This window comes from Giraffa tippelskirchi, chromosome 2, assembly GCF_054371585.1.
Source record: "Giraffa tippelskirchi isolate mGirTip1 chromosome 2, T2T-mGirTip1v1.2.pri, whole genome shotgun sequence".
NCBI classification, from domain to species: domain Eukaryota; kingdom Metazoa; phylum Chordata; class Mammalia; order Artiodactyla; family Giraffidae; genus Giraffa; species Giraffa tippelskirchi.
Genome location: NC_137276.1, coordinates 163,279,050 through 163,297,198, shown reverse-complemented (window position 1 = coordinate 163,297,198; position 18,149 = coordinate 163,279,050). Strand labels below are relative to the sequence as shown.

At 35.1% G+C, this 18,149-nt stretch overlaps 1 protein-coding gene across 18 annotated transcripts in view; it reads right to left on the bottom strand.

Annotated features, from left to right (window-relative positions):
• Window positions 1-18,149, bottom strand: part of DLG1 (discs large MAGUK scaffold protein 1) — a 261,526-nt gene that overhangs the window by 148,308 nt on the left and 95,069 nt on the right. For 2 of the 18 annotated variants that reach the window (XM_081571485.1, XM_081571484.1), the window contains exon 1: window positions 12,939-13,478. The exons of 14 other annotated variants lie outside the window; for them this stretch is intronic. In XM_081571485.1, coding sequence (XP_081427611.1) covers window positions 12,939-13,172 — 234 coding nt within the window. In that variant the 5' untranslated portion in view covers window positions 13,173-13,478. Of the gene's footprint in view, window positions 1-12,938; window positions 13,479-18,149 lie in introns of those variants that run through there. 2 more of the 18 variants (XM_081571487.1, XM_081571486.1) reach the window with 1 other exon arrangement.

The following is an 18,149-nucleotide window of genomic DNA, read 5'->3' as shown; positions in this document are numbered from 1 at the left end:
TGATTCAAAGGCTCATTTTGCCACATTTACTCCAAATAGTACATTCAATATAAACTCCATAACATGTTATTTGAGCCAGCTGCATATGATATTCATATCATAACCATCTCTGAAGCAAACAGCAACAAAACTAGATATATTTTGAAACAAATACTAAGGGATTAAATACAAATTTTTGATTTTAAAATAACAAAGGGGGAGAAAGGAAAACAGTCTAGTGATTAACAATCCTAGTATAGAAGCATGGGTGCAAATCTGTTAGTTTACACAGACAGAACATAGTAGTTCATGAATCTATCAATATTTCAGTTTGCAAGACTGATATTTATGAATAGTTAAGGGATGTATATCATCCCTTGATTATAAAAAGATAGCATTCCATCAGCATTCAGCCATTCACTTTGTACTGATACAAGGATGAGCCAACACTTGTTCAAAATTTCAAGTAAACAGAAATCCAAAATTTGAATTTAAAGCTGTGGTCACATAATTAACAAACAGATATGAAACTACCAAATGCAATATGCTGCCTGCCTCCTCACATTTATCAGACTATGGCTAAAGAAACCCATACAACCATGGACTTCACAATGACTAACCTAAAATGGGACCTCCACACTTCCTAGTACTCATACATTTACCCTTTTACTCATTCTTGTACAATCCCTAATGATTCAGGTCACTGTTAACCTTTCTTAAGTTATCTTCTACTATTCTCCTCCCACTTAGTGTTTCGGCCATACTAACCTCTCTGCTGTGTTTCAAACATGCTAAACAAGCTCTGGCCTCAGAGTCTTTTATTCAGTCCTCCTTTGCCTAGAACGCTCTTGTCTCAGATATCCACATCACCCAACTCCGTAACTTATTTTATGCCTTGCTCAAATATCACCCTTCAGTTGAAGCCTTTCCTAGTTATTCTACTAAACCCACCCCCGCCACATACACACAAATATACACATTTCCTATTGTCTTCTCTTTCTACCATTCATTCCCCAGTATACTATATATTTTAATTATGTTTGTCATCTGTCTTTTCCCCTTCAGTATAAGCTCTATAGGAGTAAGGATTCTTGTTCTATTCAATATTACTCCTGTATACCTAGTTCCTAGAATAATATCTAGCACATAGGAAGTAGTTAATATATGTTTCTTGGATGAATGAAACAGTATGACTGACAAAAGAGACTGAATTCATTAGCACTCTAGAATGATAAAGTGACTCAGAGAACAGACAGTGGATATCCATCCCTCCCCCTGCCCACTTTGATTCTATACACATAGAAGACAGCTAAGAGATTCTGTGTGCATGGGCAGCCACTACCAATCAGAAAGTGCTCAAGATGTTCTAGTATTTGATGACCTTAGAAGTTCAAAATATAAAAAGGCCAAAAAAATTGCCAGTTTCATGTTGTCCTCTGTCTGCATGCGTGCTAAGTCAGTACAGTCTATAGGGTTGCACAGAGTCATCCCTCTGCCAGGCTCCTCTGTCCATGGGATTCTCAAGGCAAGAATTCTGAAGTGGGTTGCCACGGCCCCTGCCAGGGAATGTTTCCGTTCCAGGGATCAAACCCATGTTTCTTATGTCTCCTGCATTGGCAGGTGGATTCTTTACCACTAGTGCCATCTGGGAAGCCTTGTTCTCTGTCTAGCAATAGTTAATTGCTTAATAATATCATATGTGAAAACAAAACACGCCTTATTCAAGAACATCTGCTCAAAAGATTTTCTCCTCTTTCCTTTTTAAACTGTATTAAGTAGTAAATATCACAGACAGATCATATTTAAAGCCTGCGGTGCCCGTCTTCCAAACTTCTGGGTTCTACTAACCTCAACTCGATCCCTAGGTCCCTTCTCAGATGGTAGCTGATTCCTGTTGTTACTATCTCTGTCTTAGCTTGGTGTTCATATGTTTCCTTTTCAGTTCTCCAATTCCTTTTAAATCACCATTCATATTACATTTTACCTGTTAAAATAATTACTGTGGTGTCTGTTTTTCTGGCTGGACCTACTCAAGGTTACCAATCCTCTTGTCAAAACATAATTCTTCATCATTCTGTAATAAGATTGCTTCTCGGTATCTCCAGATTCCCCACTTAAAAGACCAGGATATTTTGCAGGATCAATTTCATGGGTGGTTGTGAAAGTGGTGATAAAGATAATGATGATAGGTACTTTACTGATGTCAGGTATTATAGTAAGGGTTTTGCAGGTTTGTCCCATTTAATTTTTACTAAATCTTGACACTTGTTTTCTGCAGGTGGAAGAAAGAAACTCAGAATTTAGGTAATTTATCCAATGTGCTACAGCTAAAATAGAACAGAGCTTTAAACTCAGTCCATCATCCTCTAAAAACAACACTCTCAACCACTGCTCTCCAAAATTCTGCTCTGTATTTAGTATAGTTGAAGCATTTAATTCCTAAGGTTGGTATTTATCTTTTTCTGCTACATGTCAAAATACTTACAAAGTGATTATTTTTCAAATTTATAATGCTTTGATACATTAGGTGGTTCCAGCAACATTAGTCAGATTTAAATACAGAAAAATGAGGCTGGGATAAGTTTTGTTTCAAACTGCAGATTATAATCTTCAGTTATTTGCCTCAGAGCCAACAAAAATTTTGTTAGGCAATCAATTGGTCCCATTCCATCATAATAATAACTTCCTTATGCTCACAGCTGGCTGAGTCAATAGTCACAGTTTAGATTTCAAAAATACTGATAATATTGCTCAGAAAGGGACTAAACTGGGGTCTACTAATGGATAAAGAATGAACAGACAGCACTCTTGTTAAGAGGTGAGGGGGAAAACATCTTTTAAATAAATTTGTCTAGGGGCAGAAGTTGTGTTTAGGATTCTAAAATTCTACTGCTTCCAGATGTGATACCAGTTGGTTTACACTTGCACAAAATAGGTCCAGTCTTTGTTAACTGATTTGTACTTGCCTATACAATTGCCACATCAGTTGGTTTATTTAAAATTTGGTAAATAAGCTGGTAACTGTAGGATACTGTTCTCTGCATGATCTGAATAGCTACTCTTACCTTTATAAAAATTCTAAATTTTGATATAAGAATGGAGGACTGAATAATGTTATCTAAATAACAGTGCCAGTAAGTACACAGTGAGAGAAATCTTTAAAGAAAATGACACTAAGTCAAATTTTAACAGTAAGAATATAAGTTCTTCATATATTAATATATATGCTTCAATTTTTTCACAGAAGCCTTTGAATTAGTTTTGAAATAGACATGATTTTATAAAATCCTGTAACATAGACTTTTAATTTTAAAGCCATAGTTGTACATAAAAATGGCTCGGGAAATTTACAGTGGCCAAACCATATTTAGAAGTTCCAAACTTCTTTGTAGCCACCATCAGATTAAATGAAAATAAACACATATAATTAACTTTATTCATTCAACAAATAGTCATCATGTGCATTTACCACTCTAGGCTCTAGGGATATAAGAAAACATACATCTATCCTACCAGCTCTTGTGAAGCTTATGGTTTTGCAGCTGATATTAAACCATTACCCAATTAATTACTGAAATATAGTTGTGGTAAGAGGTATGGAATACAATTCTCATGAAAACAAATACTGTTTAAAATAAGAAAAGAACAAAAATGTTGTGCAAGTTGAATGTCCTATTCTGACCCTAGAGGTTATGGGCCAGTCACTTTTCAGTAGTTATTAACACATTATTTTAAAAGTTAACCCTAAAACTATATATATCACACACACATACATACATACATGTTAGATATTAAACTATGCAAACTGCAGTTTGTGCAATAAAACATATATATTGCTATGTGTCCTTGACAAAAAAAAGTAAAAGTGAAAGTTGCTCAGTTGTGTCTCACTCATTGAGACTGCGTCGACTGTAGCCTGCCAGGTTCCTCTATCCATGGAATTCTCCAGGCCAGAATACTGGAGTGGGTAGCCTTTCCCTTCTTCAGGGGATCTTCCGAACCCAGGGATCGAATCCAAGTCTCCCGCATTGCAGGTGGATTCTTTACCATCTGAGCTCTCCTTGACAAAAGGACAATCTAACAATTATGACACTACATAGAAACTACAAAGATGTACACAACACACTTCCTATTTATGAAGAGCTTATATAACAAACTTTACTTACTTAGTTCTTCAAACTATAGCCAATCTAATCCATCTCAAGCTATCAATGTTGTTCTTTTAACAGACTTTATTTTTTAGAGTAGAAAGTACAGAGTTCCCATATAACCTTTGCCCACACAAATGCATTGCATCCCCATTATTAACATTTCCCACCTGAGCTGTACATTGTACAGTTGATGAATCTACAATGACACATCACTGTTATCCAAAGTTCATAGTTTACACTTCATTCTTGATATTGTACATTTACAAGTTTAAACAAATGTATAATGTCAGGTATCCACCATTACAGTACCATACAGAATAGTTTCAGTGGCCTAAAAATCTGTGCTCTATTCATCTCTCCCTCTTTCCTAACCTTTGGCAACTAATCTTTTTACTATCTCCATAGTTTTGCCTTTTCCAGAATGTCATATAGTTGGAAGCATAGAATGTGTAGCGTCTTCAGATTGGTGTCTTTCCCTTAGAAATATACACTTATAGAGTCTTCCGTATCTTTTTAACACTTAACATTTCATTACTTGGCTATTTACCCACTGAAGGTTATCTTGGTTGCTTCCAAGTTTTGGCAATCATGAATAAAGCTGCAATAAACATCTGTGTGCAAGTTTTCATGTGGACATAAGTGCTCAACTCATTTGAATGAAAACCAAGGAGTGCAACTACTGGATTAAATGGTCAATCTGGTATTTCTTAAAAGTGAATATAACCACTGTAAACTTTTTGTTTAATCTTCATCTTTGTGCTTTTCTAGTGTCCAAATTACTGGGTCTCAAACACCACTTAAACGTATTTTTGAGTAGTAATGTTTTGATATGCTGCTGCTGCTGCTAAGTCGCTTCAGTCGTGTCCGACTCTGTGCGACCCCATAGACGGCAGCCCACTAGGCTTTCCCATTCCTGGGATTCTCCAGGCAAGAACACTGGAGTGGGTTGCCATTTCCTTCTCCAATGCATGAAAGTGAAAAGTGAAAGTGAAGTCGCTCAGTCGTGTCCAACTCTTAGCGACCCCATGGACTGCAGCCTAACAATTTCCAAATCTGAGAACTGGTATTTTTAACAAAAGTACTGGCCTTTTGAGTAGGAAATTCAACTTTGTCAAGAGACAGCATCTCACAACCAGTGTAACAGAACTTTTATCCTAACTTTGATTGCTTGGTAATCACAACTCAAAGAGACTGTTTCTACCCATTCTCCAGGAAATTTATTCTACTATCAGAGTTGGTATTTCCAAAGTAGTTTAAGAGGATTATCTACTTACTCTATATTCTAGTTTAATACAAAGGCATTACACTGCTGAATATAAGCAATTTCATTCTTTAGAGATGAAGAAAAAAATATATATTTAAATACATATAAGTAAATACATGAATGTATTTTATACATATATATATTTGACCATTTCAAAATACAACTATCATTAGGCATGAGGCCAAATATTTAAAACGTATATAGATAAGGTTAGGCCAATTCATGTTGGTCCAAGGTGGAAATGTCTTGGTGTGACTATTTAGACCTGCTGCCTGGGAGGAACTGTCATAAGACAAAAGCTTATAGGTAATGATATCATATGCATCTGTCTGCCTGGGAAGTTCTCCTTTTTTATCAAAAGTACTCCAAGTTTGGTCAGTGAGTGATACATTCATCCTAGTTATAAGAAAACTTACTAGTTTTTCTCCTCTTTTCTCCCTGCCTCACCTCCTCAACGCAAAGAGTAAATAAGAAGAGAATCATCAGCTGGAGGATCAGTATAACACTGAGGTGTGACAAAACATTTAAGAGAGAATTCAGATGGATTAAAAATATATAATAATAAAGAGTCAGGCAGTATTAAGTGCTATGAAGAAAAATGTTTAAAAAGATAAAAGGACAGTGATGTTTGGAGTGAAGGAGTGCCTGCTACCTTAGATAAGAATCTAGAAAGACCTTCTGAAAAGGTAACAGACGAGCAGAAATCTGAAGGAAGTGAGGAAATGAACTATGAGAATATCTGAGGAAAGAATGTTCCAGGCAGAGGAAACAGTAACATTAAGGTTCTGAGACAGCCACATGCTTGATATATTTGAGGGACAGGAACAAGGCCAATACAGCAAAGTAAGTGAGGGAGCAATAAGAAATGGGATTACAGACACTGCCAGGGACTAGGTAATAAAGGGCCTTTTGAACCATGGTAAAGAAGGACTTAGGATTTTATTATATGTCGGATTGGAAGCCATGGAAGATAAAAACAAGATAATGACATGAACTGACATTCTGTAAGGATTCCTCTGGCTTCTGGGTAAAGAACAGACTGGTGAGAGTGGAGAATGGAGATAGGGAGTCCAAATAGATTATCTACTGCTGTAGTTCAGGCAACAAATTAAATAATTTTAATTAGTCATTATAGAGTAGTGAGAAGTGGTTAGATTATATATTCTAAACACAGAGCCAACAGAATTTGCTATTAAATTGTGTGAGCAAAAGAAAAAGGGACAGAAGATGATTTCAAGGGTTTTTTATCTTCAGCATCTCAGTGACTAAATGAGGATGGTGGAAAATAATAATATTAGAAACTCTATTTTTGACATGTTAACTTTCAGATACTTAATCCAAGTAGACATATGGATTAGGGAAGCTAGATATACAAGTCTAGTAAACAGGGATTAGCTCTGGACTGAAGATATGAATATTGATGTTAATTAAAGGCACCTGGATAAGATCAATTGAAATATGAGTATAAAAAGAAAGAAGTTCAAGGATTGATGCCCTGAGTTACTCTGTTGGTAGTTAAGAAGAGGAGGAGGATACTGCAAAAGAAACTGAGGTTGGGTGAGTATCAGGAGAATAGTGTTCAAGAGTTAAATGAGAAAAGAATTTAAAGGGGGGAGTGAGTAATCAATGTGTAAAAAGCTGTGGAAGGGTCAAGTAAAATGAAGACTGAGAATTGACCGCTGGATTTGACAGTCTATACTCCAAGGGGGTTTTTTGGCTGGTTGTTTTAATGAGAGGTATTACGCTGAGTATGTATGCTGATGGGAACACTCCAGTACAAAGGGAAAGACAGATAATGCAATGAAGAGGGAATTTCAGAACTCTCTGAAAAGTCAAAAATGAAGATTTAGTACAAAAGTGATGGGTGAGATTTAAGAACACGAACGGATTATTTAACAGGATGGGAGACAGAATAAGACCATCAATTGAGAATGAGGGCCAGGAAACAGGTATTGGAAATTTAACACGCAGCTTTGGAGCCAATGTGGAGGAGGTAGAGTCGCAACTAACCAAGGTTGGATCTTACCACTGAAGTGACAGAGGAGCGAGCAAGTTAAGATTATGAAAGGTATCGTTTAAAGTTATGGACCAAGGAATTTGGGCAAGGAGGAAAGTGGGAGCACGAAAGCCATGATAGATAGTAAAAACTTGGGCTGGAGGTCTTTAGAGGGTAAAAGAAAAACTGTTACAGAGGAGAGGAGCCAAAAAGAAAGGAAGTGCTAGTCACTTTGAAATGCTTGCAACCGAGATTTTTTTAAATGATATACTCAATGATAATGAGGTCTTTTTTAAAAAAAATTTATTTATTTGGTTGCACAAAGTCTTAGTTGTAGCACGTGGGATCTAGTTCTCTGACCAAAGATGGAACCCAGACCCCTAGCATTGGTAGCATGGAGTCTTAGCCACCAGACCACCAGGGAAGTCCCTAATGAGGTGTTAATATAACAATTTAAGCAGGTCACTCAAGTCAAAGAAAAAAATAAGACTCCTAGAGGTAAGGATAATCAAAGAACTGAGAGGTCAAGATTTTGGAAGGATCACATCAAGATACTGAAAATCTCAAAGAATGGTTACATGAATGGACAAAGTATAAATGGTGGTTCACATCATCAGTGAGCAGATGTATATGACTGGACATGAGAGGGAGTAGAAAACACTGTCAGTCTGATGACAGGTACATTTTTTAAAGATAGAAGTTACAATCATCCATAAATATCAATAATAAGCAAGGAAGACATCAACTCCACTTGTTGGTCCCAAGGTAAACAGGATGTGATAGATAAAAATTTCACTTTTTTGTGAGGGCTACAGAAAAAACAATATTCTTGGGGGAATGCCAGATTTCTATGAGAGAAAAAAGATGAGATGAACCATCACGGAAGAGTTTGAGGATAAAGGAAATTTTGGCGATCATGAACTGGGAGTTCCAAAGAGCAGAGTGAACGAAATTGGGAGGTCATAGATAAACAGGAATTTAGAACAGATCAGAGATAAACCAGAGTCAAACAGAGATAAGGAAATAAGTGACAGTGATCTGGAAGGCTTGGACTTTTTGTAGCAATTAAGATGAAAGGAATGCAAAGTATAAAATTAGTCCTGATGGCAAGCTTGGTAAAAGGTGGTGTGTGCATGCTAGTTGGTTCAACCTGTCTGACCTCTCGTGACCCCATGGACCACAACCCGCCAAGCTCCTCACTCAGTCCATGGGACTTTCCAGGCAAGAATACTGGAGCAGGTTTCCATTTCCTCCTCCCAGGGATTGATCTTCCCAACCTAGGGATCAAACCTGCGTTTCCTGTGGCTCCTGCATTGGCAGAGGCATTCTTTATCACTGAGCCACCTGGGAATCCCAGTAAAAGGTGGATTATCAGTTAAATTTTAGTTGTCCAGTTGTGATTGATTTAGCATTTGCAGAAGTGAGTGTTGGGAAGGAAGGCAAGATCAGGGAACTGGCGGGCTTACCAAGAATTTTAAGTGCTCATTGGGGCTCTTCCCTTAAATTCTGCAACTGAAGATTTAAAAGTGTACAGCTTGCACTTACAGGAACTTAATACATTATTTACTGAACGTCCGAATGAACTGCACTATCCTAGGTACTGTAATTCCTAATTATCTAATTTGAATTTGAAGACTATTAAAATTAAGTAATAAAAAATAAAATAATAAAACAAAATAATAGCTGCCAGGCACTGTACTAAATATGTTACATGCATTTAACTGTTTAATTCAATTAACTCAATGAAGTTGATGTTCTTGTCTTCATTTTGGGGACAGTATATCCAATGCATAGTCCTAAAACTTAAATCTTTTCTACTCCACAATGTACCTGTTTAGGACAAATCGTACACTTTTATAGAAATTAGCCTATTTTTCTGGTATCTGAACAGTGGGCATCTAAATGAACAGTACTTTCTTGTATTTTAATTTAGGACAGAGTTTTTTTCCTCTAAAAAGCAGATTATTCAATTCATGTGGGCTAGTATTCACTTCTGTTAAAATTTTATTGTTCTGCTTCAATTATGGTAAATCATTATGTCTGTTTCATTCACTCCTAAGAAGTGGATTTTGCTGTCTTCAGCTTAATTTGGCGTGTCAATTGTCTGGGAGAGGTAGGAAATTCTTTTTGAACATTTCTAATGATCCACATTAGGGATTCTGATAATCCAAAATATGGGAATAGTTGCTAAATATACATTTGAAGTGATCTACCACATTACAGCTGTTCAAAGCTTACACGGCTACAGTTTTCATTAATAAACACTAACATTACCAAGTAGATAAAAGCTGTTACTTCGGAAATAATCAAGTAGCAAAGTCTAGAAGTACTATGCCAGAATTCTTTAAAGCCTTGCTGAATATAAAAACTAGTCCCGGATTGGAACAGAGTTGCATACACTAAATAGGACAGGGCAAATAGACATCAAAGGATTGTAAATACAAAAACAGAAAGAAGGCTGAGATGAGGAACTGAGGAGGGCTCGACAATGAGTATCCCACATTTTCTATAATGACTAATCAAAATTAAGAACATAAGTAGTAATGGAGCTCAAAATAGAAAAACTTATACACAAGTAAAATAATACACAAGAAACTCAGCTTAACATTAAAAAAAAAATTCACAATGTAAACTTTTGGGATACAGCCAAATGACAGGCATTAGTGACAATTTACAAACTATATGGTTATCATCACTGGGTAAAGATTCAAAGGGGTGAAGAAATGATAGGGGGTTTGTGTAGCTTGAAGAAAATCTGAAGAGAGGAGAAGAAAAGGGAAGTGAGGAAGAGATGGGCTACAGTGAAGAATCAAAGAATCAAAGGCACTTATGATGGCAATAGAGTGAATCCAATAAATACAGGTACCCAAGGGGTTTCAGATTAGGTGTCATATTTTGGAAGGCCATGAGATAACAAGGTGTTAGGTGAGAGAAATGAAAACTAATTAATCAGTCAATTCCATAAACATTTACTGAGCACCAACTTCATGGCAAGCCCCATCTGAGATGCTGAGAGAGGGTTTTGCAGAAGAAGTCTATAATCACTCGGCTTTTCTAACACTTAAAAAATATTAATGATTTTTCTACTAAGTTCCACATGTTACAGTAGAATCTGACACAAAATCATAGTTGTAAACACAAATATCTTAAACAGATGAGCAATTTAAGTGAATCTGTAAGTTTTCTATTTATAGAGGACATTGGTAGGATATTAAATCAGAGTAATTACTTTCAAATTAGTAAAACTGCATTTAATAACAACTCTCCAAAATGCTAAAAGTACCATATATCATAGTTATAAGGAATTAGAATCAAAGTTAATCTTCCTATCAAATCTTAGAAAAGAATATTTCTGACAATAGTGAAACAGGAGACCTGGTAATCACTGTTGCTATTTGTAATGATAGAACAAAACACTATCGTACATATATATTCATAGGTATACAGCATATGCTCAATAAATTACAAAATTTCATTAATCTACTTTGTTTTTAACAATATAAAAATCCTTTGGTGCTAAAAAATAAAACTTCTAGACATGAGTCAGTAAATGAAACATAAAAATGTATCATAGGGTTAACTAACATCTAAATAGGTCTCACATTCGTTCTCAGTCCTATTACATTTCATCTTGTAAAATGAATTTCAGTGAGTTACAACAAAAGACTTTGACATACAAAACATCCAACTCATCAGTGAGGAAAACAACACAGAACGAAAAATGGTATGTTGGTACTCCAGAGCTGGAGAAATAAAAGCTAAAACTCTGACCTAAAGTCTACATTTACAGATACGAAATACAAAGGTAATGAAAAAGACAAAATAAGTAACAGAAAGAGGGCTGAAAGAAATAAAAATGAGTCAGTATACATAAGTGATATGAACCAAATGGGAGGAAGATAAAGTTTTAAATGGCTTTGTAGGATCAACTGCAAATAGAGTTTTCATTAAAATCCTGACTATTTTAGTGCAATGCAATAGTAACTTTATGGCCCAACTCCTAGGTAACTATAATGTAACTGTGTGGTTTCAATAGCTTTATATGTAAACTATTTGGTTATTTTTGTATGTCCTTTATAAGATGATTTATATATCAATGGTTGTGTCTGTGTATATACACATATAGTAGTGTGTATTTGAAGTTTTTAACATAACTTTCTCATTGACAATGGAAATATCACTTAATATTAATCCACAATGAATAACAATGCCAAGCTTTAGCCCCTGTGTCCCTTTTTGGTATATGTAATTTCACTTAAAATTAATTTAGTTAAATTCTTGGGGCAGAAGTCAATCTAAGGGTAAATGAATCACTGCCTCTTTAGTTTTGATTATAAGTAACTTCACTGCCTACCTATAAACTATTAACGACTCTCCCTACCCAAGCAATTTCATCTCTCTCAAAAATGTAAGAAAAACATGTACAATATTTTTACTTAAGAAATTTAAGATTATTTTAAAATAAGAATTATTGAAAGATAATTCTAAAACCAAAACCAAGAAGCTTTGACAGTTACTTTATACTTACTGTGCTGCTTCTAATTCTTTTTTTAAAAGATGATTTTCAATTAAAGGAATTTTTTTTTAAAGGCCCTAAGGTATGTGTCTACATTTTAATTTAAATATGATTGATGTCAAAGGACAATAGCATTCTCATCTTGTTTTTAAATTAGACTAATTGTCATGCTTTCATTTTTACTAGAGTTGAATGAATATCTATTAAAAACATGTTTTAAAATAAAAATATTTCCCAAATCCTCCTTTAATACCAAATAATAGGCATTTCACTCAAATTATTAACTTTATATTTTCCTTATATTTTTAATACTCCTCAAAAAGTTGTTTTATATCATCTTTTTAAGTTTTGAAGACTTTTAGTGTTTGCTCAGCTCCTTGAACTGTCAATTGAATATATGATAAAATATTCTTATCATCATGTAATTACACAAGTTTACTGCTCTCAAATTAACCCTAGGTAATATATTTACAGAAATGGAAGGATTCATTAAATCCCTTGAATAAGCCATACTATAATAACTTTAAGATATTAGCATGTACAATAATAGCCACTGTATTCAATTTAATCTATTCTCAAAACACTAGAAAATAAAAATACTTCAAATTATCTTCTGCTTATTCACTGCTCCCTGAGGTTATCTAATGACATATAAAAACTAAACAAATATATATATTTTTTTGTCAGACATCATACTTTATAGCATTTAACACAGTCTGAAAATAAGGAGACAAGCATTATTAACGCATATTTTAATTTATGTATGAATGGCTTTATATTTTTAGAGAAGTCATTCAACAGAATCTGAGACTGTTTTGTTTGGCATTACATAAGAGCAAAAGGGAAAACATTTTTGTTTTCCCTTTCGTGCCAAAGACCTGCATAGATGGACTGAAAACACAGATTTCTGCACATCCAGGGTTTTAGTGCATAAGATTATGTTTTAATAATAAGAAATCTATACTAATACATTTCTGCAAAGCAACACGAACCAGAATATACTGAAAATAATTTCAACAAGTGGTATGTTACCTGGGTGGAGCTGGTGGCTACCGAGATGCAGTCAATAAAGCTGTGTCTTCGAGTGAAAAATGCAACTATCTGCTGCCAGCGTGAAGGTTCTGGCTCAGCTTGCAGTTCATCTGATGAGCCCTTTTTTGCCCAGGGTTTCTGCTTTGGGCCTACTGAGCCATGGCTAGAGCTAGTATTGCCTCCTCGACTGGCGCGAGAGTATAGAAGTGTGTTGTTCCCGAAAATGTAATTCATCTCTGCAGCCCTGCAGGTGGTTGCCAAGCAGTCTTACTTCTCTACCAGCTGCTGAGTGGTGAATGATCGGTAAAAACTGCAGCTAGAATTACAGCAGCATCACTTGTAGATCAGGGAAAATAAAAACCTTGGGAAGGGATGCTCATTTTCTCTGTAATTTCTTCCCATGAAAGAGCTTGCATCTTTCCTCTGTACCTGTTGTTAGCTGTATGATGGCTGAGTTTATATTTGTAGGCAAAAAAGACGGCATAAGGTGGATTTCTTTCTCATGATTATTTTTTCACCAGCGTCTGCAGGAACCAAAAGCTGTTCTTTTGTTAGCTGATAACTAGATGGACTGAAATCCAGGAAGTGAGCTCGATTAGCAGGTAAAGAAGGATGTTATAAACACTGGACTACCAAGACCCTCTGGGGCTGCCTGATTTAACGCACTGGGTGGAGAAACCCTGGATTACCAGGTTCAGTCACAGTCTGAAGGAAAATCCAATGGCATCTTCACTGCTTAAATAAATTATAAATATGAACTGAACTTAAAAATACAAGAAGATTCTCTCTGCCAACACTTCTAATTTTTTAAAACAATTTTACTAAAGGAGTCTTTTTCATTCAGATATAAATTTCTACATCGGGAAGGCACTTACATTAAATAGCACTAAGGTTTTAAAAGGTACCATCTACATTAAACTCTGAGGATCTAATGATACAGAGAAATCCATTTGGAATGCAACCTGATCATTTTATGTAATATATTGGTCTTAAGTGCTTTGATTAATTGAGTTTGATGACAGAAACAGAATAATTAGCAAAATAAGTATTTGGCTTCTGGTACTTTTGTGATAAAAAAGTGTTGTTATCAGCATCATTCCTCTCATATATCTTATAAACATTAAGATTACCAAGTTAGGAATTTGTAAAAATGCAAAAAGAAAGGTTAAGTTTTTTATTTTATAGCCAATAAAACACATTTTTTCCAATACTACATAAATAATACTCTGGTTCACAAAATAACACTGTTTGTTAAATAGATACTTTCTAACATCTAATATCTAGGTCTGTATTTCTCCACACAGCAGTCTGGAGAATCAGACTGCAGCAGTCAGAATCACCTAGGGTGCTTGTTAAAAAAAAAAATGCAGACTGGTATCCTCTCCCTATCAGAATTTTTATGGGTAAGGGAGATCTGAGAATTTTCATTTTTAAACAGCCCCCTAAATAAGCACCCTCAAGTTTGAAAACCACAAACTCCTAAATCTGTCCTCTTAATACTGTGCTATATTAGTATATAACACAATATATTGCCATTATAAACAATATGTGAATAAAAATGCTACTTCAAAATTTACTAGTAATTGAGTAATTCAATTTTAAAGTTGATATAACCGTATCATAATTCCCAACCTCAGCCATGAATATTTTTTTTCAGATGCAGATCTACAAAATCTTGCTTATTTTTGCTTACTGGCATCAACTAAATGTAGCCTACTGGAATATAGCACTGGCAAACCACAACCTCTAGGTCTACTACAAATCCTGATTTGGCAAGAAAAGATGCAAACACTGTCTCTATGATTCCACCTCTAAGATACAAACACATGCCCCCAAAGGGTTGAGAGTCATGTGGGACTGCTAGAAGTAAGATGTTTCGTGACAGATTATAGCAAAGTTTGCTTCTTCCCAAGGACTTCTAGTAATTGGCTGTGTGCTCAGACAAATGAGACTCTTTGTGACCACATGGACTATAGCCTGCCACGCTCCTCTTGTCGATGGAATTTTTCAGGCAAGAATACTGGAGTGGATTGCCATTCTCTTTCTCCAGGGGATGTTCCCAACCTCCAGGGATCAAACTTGTGTCTCCTGCACTGGCAGGCAGATTCTTTACCACTAGAGCCCCCTGGAAGCCCAATTAGTGTGGTTTATACAAATGCTCTAGTAATTCATTGGTTTGGCCCCTAAATGTGTGTCTTGACCCATATATGATGGAAAACTAGAGTGGAAACCTAGATTTTATATAGATCCTGTTACCCTGGATTGGTAAAGACGAGGATATTGAAAACAAATGTTGAATGCAAATATCCTACCCAAGTTGAAAACAGTATCAACACAGACAGTCATTCGTATACAATAATTTCTTATGTTAGAGAGCCAAAGGGCTTGGGAACAATTAAAAGCTGACAGAATACTCCATCCCATACACAGGATGAGAAATATTTCTCAATATATAAATTTCCTATGCAAATCCAATGAGATAAATAAAAAAAAAATCTTTGAGTTTTGAGACAGGTTTCTTTATGAAAATGTCCCATTACCTAGCTACAGAAATTTAGGACCATCTCATCGATTGCCCATAGTCAATACCGGCACACAAAACTGTGTATGTACCTAACTCACAATTGGTTTCATACAATCTGATTTGGAAGCAGAAGGCACTCAAGTGCTCACTGATCTCTGCTTTAAAATAACCCTACCAATGTGGCAAAGCTGAAAGATACTCTATTCCATTAAAACAAAATTTTAATTATAGAACTTGAAAATCTATTTAAAATAGTATATTTTAAAAACTACCACACAATGTTTAAATCACCGAAGAGAACACTATTAAGATTTTAATATGATATATGAAGAATTAACATTTTATTTTTGCAGTCAAATTCTCTACCCCTGAGCTATACTCCACACCTAATATTCTTTTTTTCTGTACAGCTTAATCTTTCTTTTTCAAAGAACGATAATAATATTATCTACAGCAGAACTCTAAACAAGAGGAGGAGGCTTCCCAGGTGGCGTAGTGGTAAAGAATCCACCTGCCAACACAGGAAAGTTCGACCTCTGAGTTGGGAAAATCTCCTGGAGGAGGAAATGGCAACTCACTCCAGTATTCTCGCATGGAAAATTCCATGGACAGAGGAGCCTAGAGGGCTAGTCCATAGAGTTGCAAACAATTGGACACAACTGAGTGTGCACACGTACACGTACACACACACGATAACAGAAAGTATAATTAAACAAAGTATTTAGTGGATTTTTACATACTTTAAATATGATCTTGAAAAATTTATGACTGTGAGAAATGTTTATTTTATAACATTAAACGGAAGTAAAGACAGTTCAAAAATTTATACAGGATAGGCCCTCAATTACTTGTATACATTTCCAAACTCGCAAATAAACCCAGAAGACTTTAAGGTATAGTAACAAAGGCAATGATTAAATAATCTTGGTGAAAATTTTGAAAAGGTTGAAGGATGAGAGGAAAAACAATACTGAACCTCTAAAATACTAGAAAAAAAAATTACTAAATAACCACAAAGTCAACAATACTATAAATGCAACTAACATTTTCCTTACCTTTTTATCTTTATAAAATGGCTTACTAAATTTTAAAACATGCAGCTGTGCTAAGTTAAGAAAAGATTAAACTAAGAAGTTTGATAACATAGATTTGTTATTTACCTGATTATTTATACACAAATTCCTTCTGTATGAGCGCCATCTAGTGGTCATATTGTATGCAAACTGTGTGCTCAACTTAGTACACCAGAGTCATCCAAGAAAGATAAAATTCAACAATATTTTAAGATGCTCTGGAGTTGTGAAAACAAACTTGATTTCAAAAAGTACTCAGTATGTACTCAAAGTGGGAAAGATTCTATTCCTGTAGCCTTTACTTCAACAGGCACATGTTTGCTTATATCCATTCTTCTGCTACCCCTGTTTCTCACAATATTAAAAAAACTACCAACTGCTGTTGCTGATTTCATTTGATAGTATTAGTACTACTGGATTAAATGCTTCCAGGCTAAAAGATATACTTATTTAAAATAATTATCTGTGCACATACCCTGTTCTGTCTTCAATTTCAAGTCCCTCAACTACATTTACTTTGCACATAAAAAATAATTTTCCTTGTCACTGAAGACAAAGTCAAAACAGGAACTCTTTTATTTATCCAATGACCATTGTAACATCTTATACTAAGCCATCTCATCCTTGTCACTCCATCTAGATTTAAATCTATTTTGAAAAAGGCTGAGATTTTATTTGTTCAATTTACAGTTCTGGCCATTTTTCCTAATTCTTAGATCATTTTCAGTTTAAAGAAACTTAAACATTGTTCTTATCATATATATCATATGACTATATTTAGAACTGTTTAAAATCTAACCTTACTTTAAAGATTCTCATATACCACAAAAATCTACCCACTATGTCCGTATCCTTCAGGTTAGGATTTTTCAACAGTATGTCGCCAACTTCTTTCTTGAAACTGTTTAGCACTGGCAAGAAACTTCCCTTTTAGAGTCCTAAATCACAATTGCTTTTTAAAAATAATCACTTTTTTTTTTTAGCCACGCCAAATGGCATCTTAGTTCCCCAAGCAGGGATTAAATCCGTGCCACCTGCAGTGGAAGCACAGAGTCTAAACCACTGACTGCCAGGGAAGTTCAAATCATACTTTTATGTTTTATGCTAATAACTGAATTAAGTAACTTTCAATCACTATCTTATTTTATTCATTACTTCAGTAAAGAGAATCAGCATTAGTACTACAACATCTTGCTAGATTATTTCACAGCATGTTTCATGGTGGCAAAACCTTCATAGAGCCACTCATCAGCTCAGGATCAAGGTCCTTCTTACCTTGTCCTCATTTCCTAATAACCATCCTAAACATCAGCTATAGTTCAAGAACTTTCCTGCATTTTTACAGTTTCCTCAGACAATCACCCTCCCACTGTACTTATTTTTTCCAGTAACTGCCTTCTCTGAATTGGCATCTTGTACACATCCTTCAGCACTTGTCCAAATGTCAACTTTCTTTTTTAGAATACTTCAAGAATTTAATTTCTCTCTTTTTCATGTTACATCATACCATGTTATAATATCTCTCCATAAAAAATACCAATCACTGAAGTTTAACAAACTTACCAGTACAGATGTTTAATAAGTGCTAAATGCATGCTATTTAATAAACAAAAC